At 53.3% G+C, this 24,886-nt stretch overlaps 2 protein-coding genes across 3 annotated transcripts in view; one reads left to right on the top strand and one right to left on the bottom strand.

Moving 5' to 3' along the window:
• The first annotated feature begins 4,134 nt into the window (after positions 1 to 4,134).
• TFF3 (trefoil factor 3 (intestinal)) lies at positions 4,135 to 7,005 on the top strand. The gene is made up of 3 exons (XM_014532934.1): positions 4,135 to 4,290; positions 5,511 to 5,657; positions 6,806 to 7,005. The coding sequence occupies exons 1-3, from the start codon at positions 4,209 to 4,211 to the stop codon at positions 6,817 to 6,819; spliced, it is 243 nt and encodes an 80-aa protein (XP_014388420.1). The 5' UTR covers positions 4,135 to 4,208; the 3' UTR covers positions 6,820 to 7,005.
• An 11,667-nt stretch (positions 7,006 to 18,672) lies between these two features.
• ABCG1 (ATP-binding cassette, sub-family G (WHITE), member 1) overlaps positions 18,673 to 24,886 on the bottom strand; it is a 36,560-nt gene continuing 30,346 nt past the window's right edge. The window contains exons 8-14 of one of the 2 annotated variants that reach the window (XM_005885705.2): positions 24,436 to 24,623; positions 24,200 to 24,301; positions 23,128 to 23,296; positions 22,234 to 22,334; positions 21,961 to 22,119; positions 21,076 to 21,194; positions 18,673 to 19,692 (exon numbers count right to left, since the gene is read on the bottom strand). In XM_005885705.2, the coding sequence (XP_005885767.1) occupies positions 19,464 to 19,692; positions 21,076 to 21,194; positions 21,961 to 22,119; positions 22,234 to 22,334; positions 23,128 to 23,296; positions 24,200 to 24,301; positions 24,436 to 24,623 (1,067 nt within the window). In that variant the 3' untranslated portion in view covers positions 18,673 to 19,463. The remainder of the gene's footprint in view (positions 19,693 to 21,075; positions 21,195 to 21,960; positions 22,120 to 22,233; positions 22,335 to 23,127; positions 23,297 to 24,199; positions 24,302 to 24,435; positions 24,624 to 24,886) is intronic. The other variant, XM_005885706.2, reaches the window with a different exon arrangement.

The following is a 24,886-nucleotide window of genomic DNA, read 5'->3' as shown; positions in this document are numbered from 1 at the left end:
AAGGCAGCTGCAGAGCGATGTGACAGCTGGTCAGCAGGAGGCTCCTGGGAGGTGTGTGGCACCAAGGCCCACCCAGAGATGTCGATTAACATGACTTCGTACTTTCTTCCTCCATCTGGCTCTCTGCTGGCTCCAGTAGCCAAGAGTGACAATATCAGAAGCGGAGAGGTGACAGAGAAAATATAGCACAGTGAAGGACGCATGGACTCCATATTTTGTGAGAGGTGGTGAGTTAGTGTCTGCCTGGAACACCCTTCTGGCCTCGCCCATCTGTGAACTCCTATTCATCTTTCAAGACCCAGTTCAGATCTCTCCCCAGATGAGAAGGCTGCTGAGCTGCATTGTTCCAGCTCTTATCACATTGCATCACAATTACACCTTAAGACTTGTTCTCTCTCCAGAGCTGTGGTCTCTGAGGCCAGGGACCATGCCTGGTGTCCTTAGGACTCAGTATTTGCAGTCCAAGTGCCAGGGCTGTGGCCCATACTTAGTCTGTGCTTGTCACAAATATGTGCCCCTGGCCACGCATCCTGCAGGTGGAAGGTGGCAGCCCAGCCCTCGGGGCCATTTCGCCTGTTTCTTGGACCCTTGCCTTCCTTGGACACCTGCACACCAAGCCCAGGTGGGAGGGGCTTATAGGGGAGGGCTCCCAGGACAGTCCAGACCCACACTCACCCCAGGTCTCAGGGTGCATGTGCAGCCACCTGTGAGGGCCGGGCCAAGGAACAGTGCCCCTGGGGTCAGCAGCCCTGACACGGTTTTCTTCATCCCTAGAAGGTGAGCCCCAGAGGAACAGGGAGGATCATGGGACTGCGAGCTCTGGGTGGCAGGTGGGCTCTCAGGCCTCTCCTGTGCCTGGAGGGGAGCCCTGGTTCCTGGGCTGAGGGCTCCTTAGGACAGAAGGAAGGGGATACGCGGATTCCCCCACAAACGTTCATGCAATCCTTTCGTCTCCAAGGACCAGCCCATGCGCTCTGCTCCCTCAGGAGCCTGTGCTGGTAACACCCGTGGGAATCCAGCTCTGCTCCTCATGCCTCAGCCGCCACTTCTATCCCACCTGGGGGCTCCAGAAGGTCTGGACCCTCTGCCACTGTAGCCACACCTGGCAGGTGATCCGACTAGGCACTATGTGACAGGCGAGGAAACTGAGGCACAAGCAGTAAAATGATGGCCCCAAGGTCACAGAGCCCAGACTAGGACCTGTTCTCTCTGCTTCCCCATCTTCAAACAACCAGGTCTTCCCTGGTCATTAATGAAGGGGACTCCTTAAGAACAGGGATTTGTCACCTTTCATATTCCTTCCCCAGTCCCAGCCCTGGCTCAGTGGAGAGTAACTGAGGTAAATTGTAGCAGACACCCGGAACACTGGTGGTGGTTCTGGGCATTGGCTGCCCAGGGAATGCAATAATCTCTGAATTATCTGGGCCGGGGGGAGGCGCACAGGCATTTACACTGTTCCAGCCTCCAGGTGATTATAAGAGCACTGGTGGATGCTATGGAAACGAGTACCTGTCAACAGATGAGCGGATAAAACAACTGTGATACTGCCTGGCCAGTGTGGTTTAGTGGTTGAGTATCGACCTATGAAGTAGGAGGTCACAGTTCAAGTTCCTGTCAGGGCACATGCTGGGGTTTTGGGCTCAATCCCAGTGGGGGACATGCAGGAGGCAGCCAATCAATGATTCTCTCTCATCATCGATGTTTCTATCTCTCCCTCTCCCTTCCTGTCTTAAATCAATAAAAATATAATATTTTTAAAAAGCTGTGATACAGTGGAATATTACTCAGCCATAAAAAAGAATGAAATTTTACCTTTTGTGACAGCATGGATGGACCTACAGGGTATTATGCTAAGTGAAAGAAGTCACTCAGAGAAAGACAAATACCTGTGATTTCACATATACATGGAATCTAAAGAACAGTATAAACAAACAAACAAAACAGAAACAGACTCGCAGATGCAGAGAACAGACTGGTGGTTGCCAGAGGGGAGGGTGCTGGGGGGGGGGGAATGGGGGAAAAAGGAGAAAGGGTTGAGAAGCACCGATTGGTAGTTACAGAATAGTCATAGGGATGTAAAGTACAGCACAGGGAATACAGTCAATAATATTATAATATCTGTGTGGTGCCAGGTGGGGACTGGAAGTACCAGGGGGACCACTTTGTAAAGTACATGACTTTCTAACCAATATGCTGTTCAGCTGAAACTAATATAAAATAATATTGAACGTCGACTGTAATTGGAAAAAAAATTTTTAATTAAAAAAAAGAGCACCAGTGTGGACCAGGGCACGTGGAGACCAGGCAGGTGGAGACGCTCCTGCCAGGCCCGCCTCCAAATAACCGTCCCTTCTGAGTCCGTTTCGGGGTGTTCGTGCTTTCAGTCCCACAGCTTGGCCTGGCCCGGATTCTGGGAGTGGGTAGGCAGGGGTCTGGCCGGGAGTGGCTCCCAGGAGTTCCCCGGGAAGATGTTTTCCACAGCACGAAGCCCTGCATCTGCTGGCGCGCACTGTCCCTCTGGGCACGAAGCCAGCGCACTGAGAACAACGCAGAGGCCGCTCTTCCTGTCTCCAGCCCGCACTGACCACTGACCATGGAGCAGGGCCGCCCTGCTCCCTGATGGAGGAGTGTCGCCCCAAGTCCATTCATCTGGGGCTCACTCAGTGCGAGGGGCTGGGGCTGGGGCTGGGGCGTCACAAGGTGGGACAAGGACATTGTCCCCCACACGTGCACAGTCTGTCCCCGTTGGCTACTTGGTGAAGGACAACTCCGTGGACAAACCCTCGGGTAGTCAGTTTCCCCCAACGCATCCCCCAAACCCAGGGGCTGAGTTCGACCAGCTTCTGGGATGATACGCCAAACCCACCCGAGGTTCCTGGAAGGTCGCTGGGTAACGTTGGTGCTGAACAGATAGGTAAGAATTCTGCGGGCAGAAAAGAGAGAGGGGTCGCAGCAATAAGAGGACCCACACTCTCCTGCCTCACCCGGCATCGCGGGCACAGGAGGGGCTGCGACAGACAGCTGAGCCCTCAGTCCCACCGAGGTGGTTGAACCTCAGCTCCACCAGGCCCACTAGAGTCACCTTGGACAGCCACCTTAATTTCTGAGTCTTATTTTGCTCCTCTGGAAAATGGGTAGACATATTCCCAATTCACTTAGATGTGCTGTTACAAAACACTCTCCCAGATAGAGCCTTCACTGAAAGCAAATGCAAGCTGGGCAAACGCATCTAGTAAGCTGCCATTTGTGTTAAAAGTGTGCTTAGATCTAGAGAGAACATTTCTGGAAAAACACCTAAGAACGTATTAAACATGAACACTGCTAAACAGGAGGGGGCTTTTGTACTGTCTGATTTTAAAAACCAACTGCACATATTATATTCTTATTAAAATATATTGAATAGCCCTAGCCAGTTTGGCTCAGTGGGTAGAGCCTCGGCCCGAGGACTGAAGGGTCCTGGGTTCGATTCCAGTCAAGAGCATGTACCTTGGTTGCAGGCTAAATCCCCAGTCAGGGCGCAGGCAGGAGGCAACCAATTGATGTCTGTCTCTCACATCGCTGTTTCTCTCTCTGTGTCTCCCCCTCCCTTCCACTCTTTCTAAAAATCAATGGGGAAAAAAAATATCCTCGGGTGAGGATTAACAGCAACAAAAATGTATCGAATAACTTTACTTAATGCATTTATTTAAATGTAATTAATAATAAACATATTTCTTTGCTGGAAAAATGCCAAAAAGGAAGGAAAGGAATTTGTACCTTGCAGGAGCCGCGAGAGAGAAATGAACTCGCAGGCACGAATTACCTGAGTGGGGTTTGCTGCCCATCTTCTCATGACCCAGGGCCGACCTGGGACTAAGTGGCCCAGGGACTCTTATCATTGCAGAGGGAACCTTCCGGACTCTTCCAGGCTGGGCTCTTGATAACGATGATCAGCCCCATCTTCTCTCCTCCTGGCCAGGCTGCCGTGGGGAGACACAGCCCTGCTCCCTGAGGGAGGAGTGTGAACCCCCACACACCACAGTGGGGTCGAACCACCCTCTCTGCTCTGGGAGCCAGGTCTCCGGGGGCTGTACCATCAGGTGCCGGGAAAAGCGGGCGTGGCCAGCTGCAGGGAAGGGCCATCCCCAAACAGAGACCAGAAGCCTGTGCAAACACAGGGGTATAAATGAGGGCTCTGAGCGGCCGGGTCCCCAGAGCCTGCCGTGACCATGGAGGCCAGAGCGCTCTGGCTGCTAGCGTTGGTCCTGGCCTTGGAGATCTCCAGCTCGTCCACGCAGTATGTGGGCCTGTGTGAGTACCACAGCAGGAGCGGGGGCCTGGGGGCAGTGGGGACCCAGGACGAGGGGACGGGACACAGAAGATCCAGGCTCGGGGGCTTTCTGGGGACCTGAGGAAGGTGACCAGGCCCCCACATGCATTGAATAGTTGCTGTTTACCAGAGACACACCTTTTCTCTCAATAGCCCTATAGACTGGCTCTTGCTGTCCCCATTTTAGACAAGGAAGCTGAGGCTCAGGACGTTCATAACAGACCTAAGGCCACCCTGCCCATCAGGGTCAGACCCCAGGGCCGGCCGGCTGGCAGCCAGTGCCTCGCCCCACCGTCCCGAACAAAAAGGACAGACACATGACAAGGGTGACTTCCAGAACGATTCCGCAGTCGTTCCACCCTTGCCATGCACCTCCGGGGGGGAAGGGGGGCGGGGTGTGGCTTGAGAAATGAGGGTGCGGCTTTTGTCAGGTCACCTACCAAGCTGTGTCAAAGGCAGCAGTTCCCAAACTGGGTGCCCGTTAGACTCACCGGAGCCCAGGATGCGCCGATTCTGTCTGAATGTCTCCGGGGTGGGGTGGGGCCCCAGGGGTGTTTCAAGATCCCCAGCTGATTCCAATGTTTGGGAGCCCGGGAGTAAGGAATTACGGACTGACTGGCAGCCGTAGAGGGGACTGAGGAGGGTCTGTGTGCTTTCCGTCTTCCTAAGCAGACGTAGTTAGGTGCTGAGGCCCAGTGGACTTCTCACCTTGGACATAGGCTTGGAGACCCCAGGACGCACAGGGAAGGTTGACCAGCTGTCCCATCTGGGGAGAGGCAGGTGCAGGAAGGAAGCAAAAAGCTCTGTGTGCACTGTGACTCGCTCTACTGAATGTATACACACTGTCATGCTTTTCATTTAAGTGGGGAGGGGTTCGTGTAGGTAAACAAAGGGAACTTGGTTTCTGGGTTCAGGGGCCCTGATTCCCTGGGCCGCTGCCAGCCTGCGGGAACACGGGCCCGCAGTGACTTCCGACAAGGTGCAGGAAGTGCGCAGGCAGGAGGCCAGATCACCTACGGAACGTTTCTTTTTAAATATTTACACAGAGAGAGGGTTCACCTCAAGCAAATGTTGGGGAGGGAGTCATACCCTTTGAACTCAGGAGGGGAGAGGGAAGAGGGTGCAGACTTGCCAGACGGAGCCAACAGACCAACCCCAAGCCAGCAGGGCGCTGGCAGCTGACTGGGCTTTGTCTGGGCAGCGGAGAGCCAGTGTGCCATCCCGGCCAAGGACAGGGTGGACTGCGGTTACCCTGAGGTCACCCCCGAGCAGTGCAACAACCGGGGCTGCTGCTTCGACTCGAGCATCCCCGAGGTGCCCTGGTGCTTCAAGCCTCTGCAGGAGACAGGTGAGCCGGCGCCCTGGGCACCAGGTCCTTTCTGGGCACGTGCTAGAGCCTCCAGGTGCCCAGGAAGCCACACGCCCCTGGGCCCTGGGCAGGACACCCAGTGCCATGGCTGTTCCTTGGCGGAGGCCTCAGTCAGAGGCTTTATGCCAGGGCAGCCAGCCACCAGTTCCCTGCTGTCCTGTTGCCAAGTGGTTTGTGCAAAAATACAAAAGCAATTGTTTCAAAAAGGTGTCAAAGTCAAGGCATTATATAGAGCAGTGGTTCTCAACCTTCTGGCCCTTTAAATACAGTTCCTCATGCTGTGACCCAACCATAAAATTATTTTCATTGCTACTTCATAACTGTAATGTTGCTACTGTTATGAATCATAATGTAAATATCTGATATGCAGGATGGTCTTAGGCGACCCCTGTGAAAGGGTCGTTCGACCGCCAAAGGGGTCGTGACCCACAGGTTGAGAACCGCTGATATAGAGGAACTAATTTAAACTCTATCCTGGAGGGAAACAGACACTGCGTGGGTTTGGAAAGCTGGGCCGATCAGCAAACAAACCAGCAACATTGGTGACATGCAGGCAGGTGGCAGCGCTGGGCGTGGAGCCCTGGTGTCTCCACACCCCATCACAAGTGCATCCCCTCCCTGCCCCCTCCCTCGATGGTGCAGTGGGGTGCAAGATAACCACCCGGGAACCCCCTGTCAGCGACAGCTGGCATGCACAGGGGTGGTTGCTGTCCTGGTTCCATCGGCCCTGCCTCACAAATCCTGGGTGCAGAGGTCACTGTAAGCCATCTGGCAGCCAAGTGCCAGCTTACCTCTAAGGAGGACACCTTCCTGGAGGCAGCACCCAAGGGGCCACCCTTGCCCTTTGTCCCAGGATAATTCGGAGGGGGCTGCATCCCTTCCTGGGCACTGGGTGTCCCTGCAGAGGCCCCCCCTCATTGATCATCTGCCCTCCCCTCCCCCAGGGCCCAGTGGGGCATGTGGCTGATCTCCCACGAGGTGGGGCACTCAGCACTGCCCCAGTGACTTGGGGGAGAATGCAGCATAAGGCATTGACCTTGAAGCCTGTCTTGACCTTGAGAAGCTGGGCAGCTGGGGGGTGGAGAGGAGACCTGCTCCCGGTGATGTATGCTGTGCTTTGTTTCCAGAATGTACATTTTAAAGCCACGCCCACTGTCCCGGACACCATGGGAGGTGAATTTCCACACTCTGACGTCCTGCCTGCTCATCTCTGCTTTTCTAGCCCCTGCTCCTGGCCAGGCTCTGGCTGAAAGCTAATGCCTGGGGCCCCATGTTTTAAAGAATAAAGATCCACGCTCAGCATGAGGACAGGTCTCTATTCCTGAGATTTTGTGTTTTGTGCTTTATTGCTGCAGAGTCGCTCTCATTCTCTTGTCAGCGTGTCACACACAGATGAGGGACAGCGGGGGTGTCGTAGCATCTCAGAGCAGAGGGTCTGCCCCAGCCTGGGGAGCGGGAGCAGAAAATCACCCCTAAGTTGCTGCACGGCCTGTGGGTTTGTTGCAGACTTCAGACCCAGAGCAGACGAGATAGGGAGGGCGAGCCACCTTCCAGAGATCACTGCCTCCTGCAGGCTGAGCTAAGACATTTCAAATGTAAGTTTCAAAAAAGATATTAGTAATGCCTTGCTCAGTGGAGAGAAAGCCAATAAAAGCATATTGCAAAGTGGCACTTTTTTGTATTTATTTGCAAGTCAAGTTTAACATGTGTTTCACCTTGGGTGGCCACCTCTTGCTTTCTTTCTTCTGAAAATAGACCTGGCTATACGAATAATTGAAGTAGGGTCCCCTGGAAGATTCCATTAAGTTCCAAGAAGTTATAACAACCCCTCAACGGAGAGTTGTTCCCTGGGACACCCAGTTCCAGGGACAGCAGGGGCTCCCGGGCGGGCAGCTCAGCGAGCCCCGACGGGTTTGCACACTCGCTCAGGCTGAGCGTCCCCTGCTGTTCCTGTCGATGGGACTCTCTTAAAGACACAAGGACAAGCCTACCGCACCCTCGTCATGCTGCGCAGTGGCCACAGGGCAGTGCTGTCCACGGACCGCAGGGTGAGGGGTCTTGATCTGGGCCATCCTTCCCGCTGGAAAAGAGACACCTGCTCCCTCAAAATGGCAGACTTTGTTTCTGAGCTCGCACCTGGGACCAGGCCCCTGGAGACAGTTCTCCGCTTGTCATGCAGAGAAGGAACCTGTCCAAGAGTCCCTGCTGAGAGGCGCCTTGCCAGGAGGCCCAGGTCTTTAAATCCTAAGCCCTTTCTAGCAAGCACCTTCAGGCCTCTGGGCTGGGCCCTTGACATCTCAGACCAAGGAGCACAGAGGAAAGCCCACTGCGCAATAAGGTCCAACCCACCCAGCGCCCTCTGCTGGCTGACAGGAGTAGCCGCTATTTCCTACAGTCACAGTTGCAGCCTGGTTTCTTGCCTCCCCTCCTAGATGGGTTATTAAGATACCCAAGACGAAGGAACCTGTCCAAGAGTCCCTGCTGAGAGGCGCCTCGCCAGGAGGCCCAGGTCTTTAAATCCTAAGCCCTGTGTCCTTTCTAGCACCTTCAGGCCTTCGGGGTGAGTCCTTCCAGGGACATCTCAGACCAAGGAGCACAGACGGAAGCCCGCTGTGCAATAATGTCCAACCCACCCAGCGCCCTCTGCTGGCTGACAGGAGTAGCCGCGATTTCCTACAGTCACAGTTGCAGCCTTGTTTCTTGCCTCCCCTCCTAGATGGGTTATTGATACCCAAGAACCACCTGCCCTCACCTCCTGACACATCCAATCCTGATTAAGCCTGATTTCCTTGAACCTCCCCCAAATCACATAACACAAGCCCAAATCCTACACTAAGTCCTTCCTAACATTTTCTATTGAGATACCCCACATGTGGGGTGCTCCTTGCTGCCATGTGTCCTTCAACCCAGCTTGACTGTATGTGTGCTCCTGGGGGGCGGGGGAGGGTAAGGGTAGGGCTTTGGCAGGAGGGTGTCGGCAAGACACAGGCCAAAGGCCTCGTGGTGTGAGTGTTGGGGGCCCCGGGACATAGTCTCCATGGGGCTGCACTGCCATAGGGGATGGTTGAGAATCCGTGGGCTCCCTGTTGTTCTCCTGAGACCCTCCCGGTGCACCCTGAACCCCTAGGCAGCCCAGCCTGCCGTGTGGCTGACTGATACTCAGAGTGATTGGTAAAGAGGACCAAAGGTGGTACTGACAGCACCTGGCATGTGTCAGACGCCAATCAATCACTTGAGATTTGCTAACGCATTGAATGCCCCTAACAAGCCCACCGGGTGAGGGGTGTCCCCGTCATTGCCTCCATCCCATTTCCAGAGGAGGAAGCAGAGAGGCGACGGGTAGTAACTTGCTCAGGGATTTGCAGCTGGGTGGCCAGCCGTGCTGGATACGCTACGGCAGGAGCCCTTTTAGAAGATGGTTGGGTTACTGCACCTCCGGGTCATTCCCATCTAATTCATGTTACGAGCAGCAATAGATACTGGGTAAAGAAACTAAGTAGTTAATATGCTTTCAACCTTATTTAAAGGTCTATCATAATTTTCTAGGTTTAAAATGAAATGCTGACAAACTAAACTTGAATAATTAACTTCTAAGGACTGGCTTGCCAGGAGCCAGGACCAAATCCCACCGAGCCCAACGTGGTCCCTGAGTTCTCTGTGACCCACTGAGGTGGCAAAGGGGTGTGTGCCTGGCCTTCCTTGAGCAATTGAAACAACATTCCTGACTCTGGACAGTTGAGGTTAGTTACGTACCCAGTGAGTGCTAATCAATTTTTAAAATGTTGGCTAGGAAATGCCACAGTGTGGACTGGAATATTTGTGTTGTTGTTAATCCTCACCCAAGGATATTTTTTCCATCGAATTTTAGAGAGAGTGAAAGGGAGGAGGTGAGGGGAGAAAGAAAAAGAGGGAGAGAGAGAGAGAGAGAGAGAGAGAGAAACATCGATGTGAGAGAGACACATCAATTGGTTGCCTCCAGCACGCACCCTGACCTGGGGCTGGGGATCCAACCTGCAAACCAGGTATGTGCCTTGACTGGGAATTGAACCCAAGACCCCTCAGTGCATGGGCCAACCCTCTAACCACTGAGAAACACTAACCAGGACAGGAACTTATTTTAAAACTCAGAGTGCAGTGAGTAATCTTGTATTTACTCTTACTTTGCAAATGAGGAAACAGAGAAATTTGTTTTAGAGCACAGCCTTGCTAAGGTTCAAACCTGGGACGTGCCGGCAGTCTAGTCATCATTGGAGGACTTCAGGCACCTGGGCACTCAACTGTCAGCGACTGCCCATGGCCTCAGTGGCCTTTACCTGCCCATCAAACCTCCCTGCCTCCTGCTCAGGTGCCTCTAGACCAGCGATTCTCAACCTGTGGGTCGCGACCCCTTTGGCAGTCGAACGATCCTTTCACAGGGGTCGCCTAAGACCATCCTGCATATCAGATATTTACATTACAATTCATAACAGTAGCAACATTACAGTTATGAAGTAGCAACGAAAATAATTTTATGGTTGGGTCACAACATGAGGAACTGTATTTAAAGGGCCAGAAGGTTGAGAACCACTGACTAACCCAACCCTCTCATTTTACTGATGGATTAAAAAAATAACCCCTGGTAGCTGAAGTGACTTTGCTGAAGTCTCACAGGGGTTATGTTTGGAGGCTGGACCTGAACTCAGCTCTCCCACTTTAGTCGGGACCTCTCTGCTCTACACACACACACACACACACACACACACACACACACATACACACACACACACTGTGGCCATTAAAGCTGTTAATTGCTTCCTGTGCCGTGTAGTGCAGTTGGTCACGAAAGGCGTTGCTTCAACACTTACTTGGCAATGGTCCCTGCCAGGCTGGCTGGGTAGCCGTGTATTGTTTCAGAACATGTTGGAATTCACTGAAATGCATCATTCTATTCCAGAATTCTTCAACTTGCAATGGCATAGAGAGGCGGGGTTTTGCTGACACCTGGGGACCTTTGTCCATCATCTTACCCGTTAACCACACGTCTGGGAGGAGTGTCCTCTCGGCCAGTTCGTGTGACAAGATGGACTCTCCTCCTTTGCTCCAGGTCTCTTCCCAAGATGAGGAGCGTGATGAAGGGGTCAGGAGCTACACTATCAGCACCTGAACTCTGCCTCAGGCAAGTTATCTAGTCTCTGAGCCTCAGTTTCCTCATATGAGAAATGGAGCTGGTGGTGGCTGTCTGGCCCCCAGGATGGTTGTTAAATGAGACAACGTATGAAAAGGCACTTGACCCTGTGCTACCTGCCACCTAGCACCTGGGGGCTGGCATACCACGGCTGTCATTCTTATTCTTCTCCCCCACTTCACGGGGACCCACCATGACACCTGCCGGAGAGACTGCTGCGTCAGAGCGAGGGCGGCGCGAGAAGGAGAAAACCGTCCTCGCGCTCGGCCACATCCAGGCTCCTGTCTTCCTGCCGGAGAGACTGCTGCGTCAGAGCGAGGGCGGCGAGAGGAGAAAATCGTCCTCGCGCTCGGCCACACCCAGGCTCCCGTCTCCCGCTGTGTGAGGGCTGGTGTCGGCGAAAGCAAGCAAGAGAGAAACGAAATCTGAAAACAACGTTGCTTTATTTGACTTAGGTCACATTTTCATAAATGGCATCTAATTTATCAGAAGACAAAGTTCAAGTCTGCAAAAAAATGCACGTACAAATCTAAGAAGGTAACTCTACAGAAATATACAAAGCAGAGCCGTGGTGTGTAAGGTCTGAGTTAGAGCTCACATCTGGGGTCTGCCCGGGGCTGTGTCCCATGGAGTGACACAGCCAGGAACAAGTGCCCAGGGAGCCCAGGTTATTTTAAATACATAGATATAGATACAGATAGGTACGGATGTATATATGCCGAGTTTACCTACAACAGTGCAAACCTCTCACAGAGCGCAAGCAACTGTACTAGTATTTCCTAGAGAACATGGCTAAACCAAAGTAAAGTCACCCATACAGTCTTATAAAAAACAGGGCTTCCATAATTCTATATTAGACATACAGATGTGTGCACACATTTGCACACTGGTTAAAAAAATGTTACTTGCATTGACTCTTGCTTTGGAAGGAAAAACAAAGGGAAAACATTGAAATAGCTGCTCCTCAAAGGCAACGATTCACAACAGATTCCGCCACGGTCGGCCGGGGGCACACCCACGCGGCTAACGGGAAGAGCAAATGGGAGGGCCGCCAGGAACACAGGTTAACTTGCTACACATACACGTTCTGTAGAGCAACTCCTCCCGTGCCCCTCCCGCGGGGATCATGACTGTGAAAATGGAGACCTCTTATGTGGGGTTGGTGGTGGATGTGACGAGCGATTTGAGTGGCCAGACTTTTCCTACCATTTTTAATTGGCTGAGGACTTGAAAGGGGAGACAGGATTAAGCCGGGGCAGTCTGTGCCCCAAGGTCATGGAAAAGGACCCCGGGGTGCCCCTGACGGAGCTGTAAAGATTGCAAAGGCCCTACAACAAATAGCTCCCACGGTCACTGGATACTCTCAGCGAAACCACGTCCCAGGGTGCCCTTCGTTCTGGGCTGGGCTGCAGCCTCCAGGACCCCGTGGAGACAGGGCTCGGCCTTGAACCTCGAACCCGGGACTTCCTGCCTCCCGCGGGGCCTGATCTGTCCCCCAGCAGGAGAGGGCTCATGGGCCCAACAGGGGAGAGGGTTTTGGTAACTCCCCTGGCAGTGGGTGTGCCTGGCGCTCCAGCAAAGCCCCATGTGGCAAAGGCTGTTTTCTGGAAAGCTCCCCGTGCTAACCCATGGCTGTGCCCGGAGGAAGGGCAGGTGTGGAGCAGGCCTCAGGGCAGGCAAAGTGCAAGGACAATAGGTCACTTCAGGTGCTGGCAGCAAGAGCCCCCTGAGATCTCCTTCAAGGGACACTGTTCAGGGAACTTGAGAATGGCCCCAGGCAGGCCAGAAGGGGGGTCACCCCTCACCGCTCAGACGCTTGCTCCCCTGGCTTCAGCATCTCCTCCCAGCTCACCTGGGCCCCCGCCGCACGTGATGTAACAAATCACTCCCACATGAAAGGTAACAGCAGGTGGCTTACAAGGTCCCCAGAACCAGATCCCATAACATTGGTGAACATAGGCGATGCCATTTGTATACAATATCAGGGCCACACTTATTCAGGCACAAGTATAGGCCGAGGCACCCACAGGGGATCAGCCGAGTCTCTCTCACGTTTGCTCGGCGCAGACACAGCTAACAGGACGATGCCAATCCACCGAGAGAGCCTCCACGCCACACTTATTCAGGCACAAGTATAGGCCGAGGCACCTACAGGGGATCAGCCAAGTCTCTCATGTTTGCTCGGCGCAGACACAGCAAACAGGACGATGCCAATCCACCGAGAGAGCCTCCATTGAATGCAATCGTTTGGAATCTGGCTGTGTTTTACTCATGTGGCTTGGGCTCAGGCCACTCCCAAGATCTGGGTGAAACCACGAAGCCCAGAGAGAAACGCGTGCATGCTGTGGCCACGTCCTCAACTGGGACTACAAGGTGGTGGCCGTGGGGGTCTCCCTGGGACCAGGGAGCAAGCTCAATCCCAGCTGTGGAACCTGCACCCCACACGCTCTGGGAAGGCCCAGGCCAGTGGGCGCTCCCCCCGGGTGGGTGCCATAACCAGGGAGCTTTTGTGCTTCTGTTCCCTTCCCTTCAGCTGTGCAATGGTCGCTGCCTGGTGGGAAAGCGCCACAGTGGGTCCCCGCCCACAACACCCGCCCCCCCTCTGGGCAGACCAGGAGGCTGCTGTGTACCGACTGCTTCCTGCTGTTGCCCCCAGGGGACTGTCTGATCCAGAGGGAGTGGCACTGGGTCCCTGAGCCCAGCCTGCGCCCACAGAGCAGGTCTCCTGAGGAGGCCACACGACGTCTGTTGGAGGAAGGTTCCACGTTGGCATGTTCAGAGAGAACGATAAACATTGAGCAAAGGTTAACCTTCTGCTTCCTCCAAGATGGGAGCAGGACGTAGGGGAGGACGCGCCACAGTTCTCAGAAAATCGAGCTACGCCAGAGGGTGGGCATGAGACCCCTCTTCACACCGCCTTCCTGCCCAGGAGGCATGGGGGTGAGGACAGGCTTGCCAGTGTGAAAATTAGTGGCCAGGGCTGGGGGTGCCCTGCTTCTTCCCTGCTCCTGGCCCTAGGGAGGACGGAGATTGCTCCAGAGGAATCTCCCAGATGTGAGAAGCCAAGTGCAGTGACCCAGAGGGACTTTAATGTGAGCTGGACCGAGAGAGGGTCTGCAGAGGCAGGGGCCTCGGTTGCAGGCATTGCCATCACCTGCTTCTCCCTCATCCATGGTGCTCTCCCCCTGCGCTCACCACCTCTCTTTCCCTGTCACGTAGGAGGATGGCAGGGGCCATGGGTTCTGTGACTTCGTATGGCCCTGCTCTCTCTCTGTCCCAGGTGGGAGGGAGTCCAGTGTGACAGCCCAGCCCAGAGCACCGCTGCCTGCAAGCTCCGGCCGAAGAGCAGGACCTGGGAGCTCCCGCAGCTGTGCCTCCAGGCTCCTCTGGGTCCTGCTCAGCTCCACTGGAGCCCATCTCATTGAGGGGTGCTCCCTGGAGGGGCTCCCTACAGGGGCCGCAGCCTGAGATGGGCTCCCCAGACCCCGGAGCAACGAATGAGGCTGCCCCTCTGCCTGGAGCCCATGTCCACAGAGACCACTGCAAGGCTGAAGGGGTGGAAGGGAAGGCTGGGCGGGCCACCGGGCTCCTGGGGTCGTGGCACCTTTTGAGGTCATGGCCAACATTAACAAGGTAGAAAAGTGGGTGATGGGCCTGGGAGGATGGAGGGAAACTGCAGAACTCTAAGATAGTTCAACATAAAACGTGCCAGTTCCCAAGAGAGGAAGGGGATTATTTGCAGTAGGTGTCAGACCGGAACACTGAGTAATAAACCCGGATTCTTTCTAGAAGTGCAGCAAGTGTATTCACAATACAACCTCAAGGTCCATCTCACTTGGCCAAATTCAAGCGAATCATTTTGTATTTGAAGCATTTTAACAGTGAACAAAAATAAAAAGCTTTATATAAAATATTTTATTAGCAGTCGTCATTTCTCGAAAGTATCTAACTTTATATTCATACACTCTGCATCCCCCCCGCCCAAGCTGTTTTGTTTTACTTTTTGTCACATTGTCACTTAGCTGGCAATGGTGACATCCTTCGTGGTTCGGACCCTGCTCTTACCATTGGCGTGGCAGGCGTGAAGTGCGGGAATGTTTTCTCTTCTTCTCGGAGTAAAGGGTGACTGAGGATTCATAGATGAAGGAAACACCACAGAATAACACTGTGACATACAACCTAGCACAAGCCAGCATGTGAGCACGTGTGTGCGCGTCTGTGTGTGTATCACACACTGCAGCCCCTCTCTGCCCAAGCTCGCCCCCAGCGAGCTGCGTGAGGAGGCCAAGGCCATGCCAGGGCAGAGGGAGGCGCACTCCACCCAGGCCGGAGTAAGCTCAGCCCCAGGCCAGCTCGGGACGCCCCTAGGTAAGGTGACTGGAGGGGAGGGGCACGGGAGTCCAGAATGAATAGCCCCTACGCTACCATTGCATTTTATGCCTTATAAAGTATTTTCACACACACCTGTACACTTTGAACAGGAGGCAGGGTGGCAAAGAAAGAAAAAAAAAGTGGAGATTTGGGGGTCAGACTGGGATTCGAATTCTGCTCTTTCCTGGACCTGGGACCCGGGACCTTCCTGCCCCTCTGCCAGCCTTGGTGCCCTGCAGGTCCATGCCCTCCCCCTGCCCCTGCTTCCTGCCTGCCCTGGAGGGCCACCCATGTTGTCTGAGCGCCCTCCCCTGGCCCAGCGCCTGGGACAGCACCAAGCTCGGATGGTTGGCCAGCACTTGCTGAGTAAACAGATGGGGGAATTCCTAAGGCATCAGGGCAGGGCCCGGAACACTCGATAAAGAGAGAGGCTCAATCCACTGGAGCTTGCGTTTTGCTCAGGAAGACAACCAAGGTGATTCTGACCTCACGGACATAGCCCATCCCTGGCCTCCTGGCCGAGCCTTTTTCAGGGCGGGAGGTGACCTGTCTGTGCACGAGTTTTACCTAAAAGCGCATGTCCCATTTCCTGGGACCTAAGGGTCCTGAAGGCCCCTCCTCGAGGTGACGTCATCTGATTCCGGCATCTTCCCTGTGAATGTTCATGGAGGGCTTCTTCCCCTTCTGGGGAGAGCTCCCCACATCACCCACGGGGACTTTGGGAGAATGCTGTTCCCTAGCTGATACTCAACAAGCGTAAGAGAAAGGGGGGCACAACATGATCTCAGGGGGGACAGAGGGGAAAGGTACCCAGAATGGGGCGGGTCAGCAGGGACCAGGCCCTGACCAGGTCTCGGAGCCAGAACAGTGGATAGAATCCCAGGTGCCCCCTCCTCTCCTGAGAAGTTCCATTTGAAAGTGAAATTCTCCGGCCCGGCTGGTGGCTCAGTGGTTGAGCGTCGACCCATGAACCAAGAGAATGCTGGTTCGATTCCAGGTCAGGGCACATGCCCAGATTACGGGCTCGATCCCCAGTGTGGGGCACGTAGGAGGCAGCCAATCGATGATGTTTCTCTGTCATCTATGTTTCTATCTCTCTATCCCTCTCCCTTCCTCTCTCTTTCTCTCTCTCAAAAAAATTAACAACATAATAATAAAAAAGAAAGCAAGCAAAATTCTCTGAGCTTCCGTTTCCCCTCTGCCAACGTTCGGAGAAGCCATGCATCTTTTACCCAAGAATCCATCCTTCTCTGCATCAAGAAGCAGTCAGAGTGAAAGGGGTGTCCGCGTCACTACATTCAGAAAGCACTTAAAGACTCCGATTTGAGAAGTTGGCCTGGTCTAAATTCCCATGTAGGAAAGCCAGCACATTGCCACCTACCTCTGAACCACAGCTACTTAGAAAAATAAATCAGTCCATTGCTTGGATGTTACCTTAGGACACTGGAATTAGGTAATTTCTCAAACTCCCCTAAAACAAGAGCAGAAGGCCAGTATCTGGAGATCAGCACAGAACAGCAGCATCTCAGTGAAAGTTGTTAAGGGTTTATAATGGAGGGGGCACTCGCTGAGAGTTGAATTAGGGTGAAGGCAGCAGCATCCTAGGGGTGACCCAAGCTCACTCAACGTGGCTTTAGGTCTTCCGAGGCAAATTATCCTGCTGGCAGTACACCTGCGACATTCCACTTAGCATCCTTTTAAAAATAGCCCTGGTCACTTTGCACATGGGTTTCCCTTCAAGCACCCAACAGCCCTCATGTCCCCAAAGATCTGCCCCTGGGTACGGGGGAGACCTCAATCAGTTGCTCATCTGTTAAGGGATGAGCTAACAGTAAAACACTGAAATGCAGGGAGCATGAACTCCTACGGAAATATTCCTTTGCGGGCTTAGGTGTGTTTGGAGATGAGATTGTAAATCTAAAGGAATCTCACAGTTTCCTTCTGAAATGGCTGAGACAGGACACTGCTGGCTCAGTGAATGGGCTCAGAGAATGAGATGGTCGACTCTGAGCCCAGTTCCTGGCATGCATGTCCTTGTAGGGTCACAGAGCCACAACCCAGGGGCTGACGTGGAGGGGAAGAGGCCTTTAAACACTGACCTCACCTGATATAATTCTGGGGTGAGATTGATGACTTTCTCCTCTTCCCAACTCTGTACCGCACTCGGCTGTTCCTATGTGGGTCTTCCTATGTGTGATGTCTTACAGGCAAATCTATCTTGAAATTAAAAAACTTTTTATAAAAGCTAAGTTTGACCCTGGTTAAATAACATGGCCTGCAAGGCAACGCTGCTCTATTTGTGTGGGACAAGCAGACTTAAAATTACATTTTAATATACCTGGATTGTGTTTATCTACTAAAAAGTATCTAAAGGTGAAAAGGGGGTCTCTAAGCATTTACAAATCCAATCTGTGTGCAAGTGAAAATTGAACTCTTTTCATTCTCTGAAGTAGGAAATAAGAGTTGGGGGACAGAACCGAGGAATCTTTGAGCTGAAATGGCCTTGAAGACTAGCTCGTGCCATTATTCATAGAAGAGGACACCGAGGGTCAGAGAGGTTCGTGAGTTTTTTGCCCACAAACATACAGTCTTTCATTAGGGGACCCTGATTCCGGAACAGTGATTGTCTAGAAGGGGAAAGCAATGCCATTTTCCTTCAGACCTTCTTTGGCCAAAGGCACCTCCTACCCTGTAGATACACTCACTGCTTGGGGCTGACAGACACACAGGAGCTCTGTTAGGAAGTCAGAGGCTGTCGCCCTGCCGATACCACTGGCCTGCCCTAGAGAGATTTACTCATGTGATTACGTCCCTGGGAAGATGTCTACACAAACCAAACACTGACAAGGTGGTACGGCCGAGCTGCCACCAGAACCAGCTCCAGAGATGGACTCACCCCACAGCCTGTTTAAGGAGCTACGAACACCTAGGCCACACTCAGGGTCCGGGGTCCTGCAAGGGCCTTGGATTCTAATGGGGTCTCAGCAGCTTCCATATCAGGCAGTCAGCTCAGCTTTCACGGCTGCACCTGGGATCTCTCAACGCTTACACCTGGATCTCCCTCAGCCCAGCGTTTCCAGGTTCAGTGGAGGTAGTTGATGTGATATATGAGGAAAGGGAAAATGTTTGTAAAAACTCAACAGGGTGGGTCTTCTAGGATATTTTAGGCAAAATTAAGGTGCTCAGCCCCAGCTGGTTTGGCTCAGTGGACAGAGCGTTGGCCCGTGGACTGAAGGGTGCCGGGTTCGATTCTGATCAAGGACATGTACCTCAGTTGCAGGCTCAATCCCAGGCCCTGGTTGGGACACGTGTGGGAAGCCACCAACCGATGTGTCTCTCTCACATCGATGCTTCTCTCTCTGTCTGTCCTCCTCCCTTTCACTCTCTCTAAAAATCAGTGGAAAGATATCCTCGGGTGAGGATTAACAACAACAACTAAAAATTAAAGTGCTCGGAAAGTTAGGAAGAAAGAAACAATATATTTTGCTTAAAATAAGAAGCCTGGGGAAAATAAAAAACTTGGAAAGAGTGGGCCAACTTCGCCTTCCCACTTTTTGTGTAACTTTTTAAAATTTCCGCCCGGCTTCGTGCACACAGTTCCCAAGTCTCTCAACTTGGGCCCCGCACTTGGACCTTTCACAGGTTCTGTCTATCAGCGAAGCCAGGTCACCCTGAATAACTCTCTCCCACAAGGGCTGAAAAGACACAGTTTCTTCAAATGAATGACATTCACAGGCTTTGGGCTTGGAAAGTGACTTCTCATTGGAAAAAGAGACAAACTGTAGAAATATGAAAACTCTGAAAAGCAAGTCATAAAACAGAACCGGTTTCCTCTCCGCCTTTCTCCCCAGGACGCCTAACTGCGCAGTGACCAGGCGAGGGGCTGCTCTCGGCCCCCGCCCGGGACCAGAGCTACCTGGTCACGAGGAAGGGTGTGACCAGGAAAACCTCTTGTCACCAGCTCTGTGGCAGGTTTCAATGCTGCCCCAGTTGTGGGCGGTTTAAATTCTGCACGTGAAAATTACCCCTTCTACGGCTTCTTCCTAGTTAAAGCTGGGAAGGGGAATGGAGAGAAGACCCGTCCCCCCGGGGCAGAGCTGTCGAACGCTTGGCACCCACGAGCCAGACGTGGTGGCTAGGGGCTGGGTCCCAGTCGTCCCGTGTCCTCGGGCACAGGCTGGTGGCCGCGACGCGGCCAGGTGCCCTTGGCGGCAGTGTCTAATGCTCCTGTCTGCCGGCAGTCAGGAGCTCTACCTCTCTGCCCGGATTTTGTACCTCAGGACAAAGTAGGCGATGATGCGCAGCAAGATGAAGAAAATGCCCAGGACGATGAAGTCCAGGTAGAGCTTGGCGTTCTCCACGTCCAGCTCTCTCAGGATGGCCTCTGACTTCTGGAAGTGGCAGGTCTCGTCCACGTCGCAGTGCAGGTCCTCGCGGTCCAGGCCGTAGATGGACAGCATGACCCCCTCAAACCCGTACCTGCGGAGGAAAGCGCCCTGCGTGAGGAGGGCTCTGCCCCGGCGGCCAGACGCCGTCCTCGCCGTCCCTGACTCTGCCTCCGCCTTCTCCGTGGTCCCAGTCGGCTCCTCTCCGCAGATCTCCCCCCCGAAATACTTCCTAACCTCCCAGCATCCCTGAGATGAACGCACGGGCACCTTCACTACATTTTTCCCGTTTCATTTCCTCCAGATGGAACGAATCGTAGGGATTTATTCAGGGAAATGAACTGAAAACCACTTGGATTACTTCTGGTCGTACCTACTTTCTAAAAGTTTGATATAACGGAATGTCTGATAGCCTTCCAAGCAGCCTGCAGCACCTAACAAAACACGACTTGCCCATCCATTGTTCCCTGCCAGCCCTACATTGTCGGAACAAAAAACGCTAATTCTGGGGAGAAAGACACGGGGTTCGGGTTTCCCCCGCGTTGGCGCGCGCACAGGTTGCTGAAACTCTGGACAAGGGCTTTGTTTCCAGTTTGTTGTCCAGAACAAAACACCTGGGTCTGAACGGACATTCCAGAAAAGAAAAGCTCGTTCCGACGTGGGATCTGCATGTCACGAAATCAAAACGCTTTGAAGACAAGCGTGGCCCCCAAGGCCTACGTGCCAGACAGCCCCTGAGTGCAGAGCATGCAGTTGGACCAAGTGCCCATGTGCCAGAATACTCGTGTCCAAAGATGTTAGGGTCTTTTAGTCATGACTCACTTCCCACTGGATTCCTTTTTTTAAAAACTTAATATATTTTTATTGTTTTCACAGAAGAAGAGAGAGGGAGATAGAAACATCAATGATGAGAGAGAATCATTGATCAGCTACCTGCCCACACTGGGGATCGAGCCCGCAATCCGGGCATGTGCCCTGACTGGAAATCAAACTGTGACCTCCTGGTTCATAGGTCAATGCTCAGCCACTGAGCCACACAGGTTTTTGTTTTTTTAATATTCCACCAGATTTCTTATTAGGGTTTACAATATTCAGGAACATGTCGTAAGCATGTTTATTTCAGAGAGGAATGAAGTGCCTAACAGGTGGAAACGCCCCCCAGAGGCAGGTCTCCAAAGGACCAGACAACTGGCCCACCTGGGCTCCTTCAGGATACAAGTGGCTAGTACTTACTTTACTCTTGTTGTGTGTGTGTTGGTGAGGGCGGGACACACAAAACTAGGACAAAAATAAAAGGCACCGATCCTCTGGGATCCTCTGTGATATAGGAACGGTGCCGGCATTTAGCTGACAGCTAAGACGTGGCTTTTGTGAACATGTGCATGTTAACAGGAGTCCTCTTCCCTCTGTCACTGTAAAGGCCCCAAGTTATACAGGGTCTCCGCAACCATGACCAACACACACACACACACGCTACCTGACGTAGGAAATGTAGGACATCCACTGCAGGTAGGTGGGGATGGTGCCAAGGCTGACGAAAAATCCTGAGAAGAGCAGGATGGGGATGGTCGTCATGGGGCCCACGAAGATTGCCACCTGGGGGGACACAGAGAGAGCTTCCAGTCCCGCCCGACTGTCTCTGCAGGTGGCCCCTGGAGGCCATATTCCTGGACAGTCCCTGGGACCACTGAGAAAGGACCGGTTTTCTGGACGGGCCATCCACGGGCCAGGTTGGCGTGGAGAAGCGTCTGGTTTGGGGAGTGAGCAGCCGCCTCTTGGGTGCACGATTTACCCGAGTTCTGGCTTAGCTGTGAAGGAAAGGCCTGGCCTGAGCTCCCTGAAGTCATGGAGGTGCAGAAACGGCAAATGCACGTGGGTTTGTGGGTGGGTGGTACCAGGAGTCTAGAAGGGGCGCGTGGAGGGACTCAGATGGGGTGGGAATGTGGGGGTGCAATGGAGGTTGGAGGGATGGGCAAGTGGATCCCCTGAGGCAACAAAACCTAGGCATCCAGAGCTTGAACTCTGAGGCAGCTGTGTGACCCCAACCAAATCGCATTGCCTCTCTGGGCTTTAGTGTTCACACCTGTAAGATGGGGCTAGCACAGCATCTAATTCAGGGGTGTGCCGGGGACTAACGGAGCTATTATGTGGAGAGCACTGAGCACAGCACTGGCATACACTACGTGCCTCATCGGGGCACCTGCTGCTGTCGATATGCCAGTATTGACCAGCCAGGACACTACGCGTCCTGACCCAAAGACTGACCTGGACAAGCCGATCTAGGAAGTTAGGGCAGAATTAGGAGGAGGCGGGCGGTGCTGCGCCCCCCAGGGCAGCAGGGAGGCATTTCCTTGGCTGGTACCTGCAGGGATGTGGCGGCAGCTCCAATCAGGAGGCCCAGGGACTGTGCCACCAGCGAGGTCATGGTGCCCAGTGCAGCAAACAGGACAAACCGCACGGCGTCGGACGGCTGTGACGTCATCCAGTACACGATGCTGCAGTAGGCCACCGGGAACACGATCTGGGAACACAGGGCCCATCAGCCTCCCGTGGAAATCGCGATCTCCCACCCCGGTCTACAGGGTATGAGGACAATGCCTGCCCCTCTTTCAACATACGCCCTTCCCAGACGTACCTGGAAGGGCACGTCAGCCAGGGTCTTGGCCATGTAGTAGGCCTTCAGGCTGTACCAGTAATTCAGGTGTTCCCGGAGAAACACGCCCATCTCCAGGGGAACTAGGAGGCAGGACAATGGAGAAGGCATCAAGCAGACATACCTGGCGTGCCAAATACTGGCTCAACAACCTGGCCTGTGCCGAGATGCGGGCCTTTCAACACCCCCATGCTCAGGGTTTGGATGGAGGAGATAAGGACCGATTCACTAGCTTAGGAAAACCGCCATCCATTTTTATAACCTGAGGAGTCATCGAGTGGAGAATATCCGTGCAATAATGAGTGTTATTTCAGCGATTACTATAACACTTATCGCGCAACTTATTCTCATTCAATAACTGTGACAATGTGATTCCTTCCTGCGGACAAGACCTCTTGTGAGGTCTTGGAAACTCCAGGCAATTTAGGGGGGAGCTTTCTGCAGAAGCAAGGCTGTCTGCACTGTCAGCCCCACATGACTCTGCGAACAACCTAGACTTGCATGGAAATCCACCCAGAATAGCTTCATCCCCTCCCAAACTTGGCCGGACTGGGGCTGTCTTAATAACCAATGGGGTAAGCCATGCCTCTGAGCAGCTCCTGACTAGAAAACCTTTTAGAAATCTCTCCCATAAGCCTTCCTCCCTGCGTGAAAGCCTTCCACCCTCTGGCTTAAACAGGTTCTGTATTTTCTTGTCTGACAGAAAATACAATACCTGCATCTGTCTACAAAGAATATTTTATTTTTTTAAAAAGCCAGACACTGTATGTTCGGAAAACTCCTCTCTTGGCCAAGCCATGACCTCGGTCCCCAGTTCGTGGGTTGGAATGACAGAGGAGGAAGGAGAGGAGGGTCTGTGGTCTGTGGGGCACTCACACGTGAGCACGGTGGGCATGAGGGCCGCGAACATGAGGAACAGCATGGAGAAGAAGAGGAAGCCGGAGTTACTCATGACCTTCTTGGCTTCGTTCCCGATCCCCAAGTAGAGCAGGCCGATGAGGAGGCCAATGGCAATGTGCGAGGTGGCCCGCAGGTGCATCAAGACCTGGGGGCAGACCTGGCTGTTACTCACATGCCTGGAAGTGGGGGAGTGAGGCAGTGACGGAACAACAGGTCCAAGGCCTCTGGAGACATGGTCCATGTCAGACCTCATGATTCATGCCGCCCTTTTCCTCCAGAAAAAACCAACCTCCAACCCTAAACCAACTCACACACATGCACACATGAGGTAGCATTTTATTGCTGTTAAAACAGATTTGCTCAAAACTTGCAAGCAAGGTCTGTCTGCCTTCAGAGGAGAGAACAAGTGACAGCGATGGTGGAGAAAGGGACCAAGGGTGGGTCTATCAGAGGCCACCCTTGAAGAGCTGTGGCATGAGTTGCTACAAGCCCTTCCATCTTTCAAACTAGGTCCCAGAGGCCCACTGAGCACCTGACCCGTCCTGGGCAGGTTGTCCACCTTAAAGGTGGATGTTACTCTGTTCTCAACCATTCAACACCTCCTTCCCAATAAGCCCCCACACAGCCCCAGTGCCCTATGCCTTTGCTGTGTTTTCCTGAGGGAGGGGTGCACTCTCTGGTGACATGCTTGGCCATAGGACTTGCTTTGGCCAGAGGAATGTGAGCACAAGTGACAAGTTGGCACCAGACGTTTTACATTTGATTTCTCCCTTGCACTTTCCCTATGTCGCATTCTAGAAAGGAGCTGTCCTTCCATTCTGAGTCCCAGGATGAGAAGAAACAGGGGGCAGAGTCACAATGCTCAGCCACCAACCAGTAACACAAATATTCACTGTCAGAGCCTCTGGCATACGAGGGAGTGTTTGTCACAGCAGCATCGCAGAGTGAATGCTGACTGATGCAAATGGAGGAAAAACAGTCAGGACAGATACACCTGAAAATGCCGGCAGCTTCCTTTGCCACAAGAGGCGACTGTAGACACACTTACCGCATCCCTCACGGTACTCAATAAGGCCCTCTTGAAGAGGATGAAGAACTGGGTGAGGCAGCTGGCGGAGACGCTGTGGCAGCTTTCCGTGGAAGTGGAGTTCTGAGGACACACGGAGAAGGGAGAGAAGGTGAGACCCCCGACCCCATGACCCAGTTCCTCAAGGCTAAGAAAGAGCACCGTGCCACAGGGGGCAAAATGCAGTGAGGGCTCCCCCAGGCCGGGGGAGGAATTACCTTTTTCCGCCCCTTCCATCCTTTGGACTGCTTTACCTCTTCCGAGGGCTGGTGCTGGAGGAAGGGGTTCACCTCGCCATCGGCCCCAGGAGGCTCTTTCCTGCAGTCAGAGTCGCACAGGCCCTCACCGACGGCTCTCACCAGGCGGCCGTTCTGATCGCCGTACTCACCGGACGCCACCTCCATGACTGCATGAGACACAGGTGCGTGCTGTCAGCCAAAATCCAGGATAAGAGCCTGAGACCGCCAATGTGAACTGTGGGCCTCTTTCATTTTTGCAACTACAGAGCCATGAATCCGGCGGGAATATTTTTAAGTGATTATATACAAGTGCATGGTCACGATCATACGATCAAATCATTTAGCTACCAATGTTCTTTCAGCTCTAAACCCCCAGCAAGGTCATGTCTCATGTCAGGAGCCTGGGAGTGAAAATAATTAGCTCGTTCTC

Source organism: Myotis brandtii, unplaced genomic scaffold, assembly GCF_000412655.1.
Source record: "Myotis brandtii unplaced genomic scaffold, ASM41265v1 scaffold923, whole genome shotgun sequence".
Classification (NCBI taxonomy): domain Eukaryota; kingdom Metazoa; phylum Chordata; class Mammalia; order Chiroptera; family Vespertilionidae; genus Myotis; species Myotis brandtii.
The sequence above is the reverse complement of the archived record's forward strand: the minus strand, read 5'-3'. Positions and strand labels throughout refer to the sequence as shown.

Coding starts and splice junctions, on each gene's coding strand:
- TFF3 (XM_014532934.1), top strand. CDS start 4,209: ATGGAGGCCAGAGCGCTCTGGCTGCTAGCGTTGGTCCTGGCCTTGGAG. Junction 4,291..5,510: donor CACGCAGTATGTGGGCCTGT/GTGAGTACCACA, acceptor TTGTCTGGGCAG/CGGAGAGCCAGTGTGCCATC.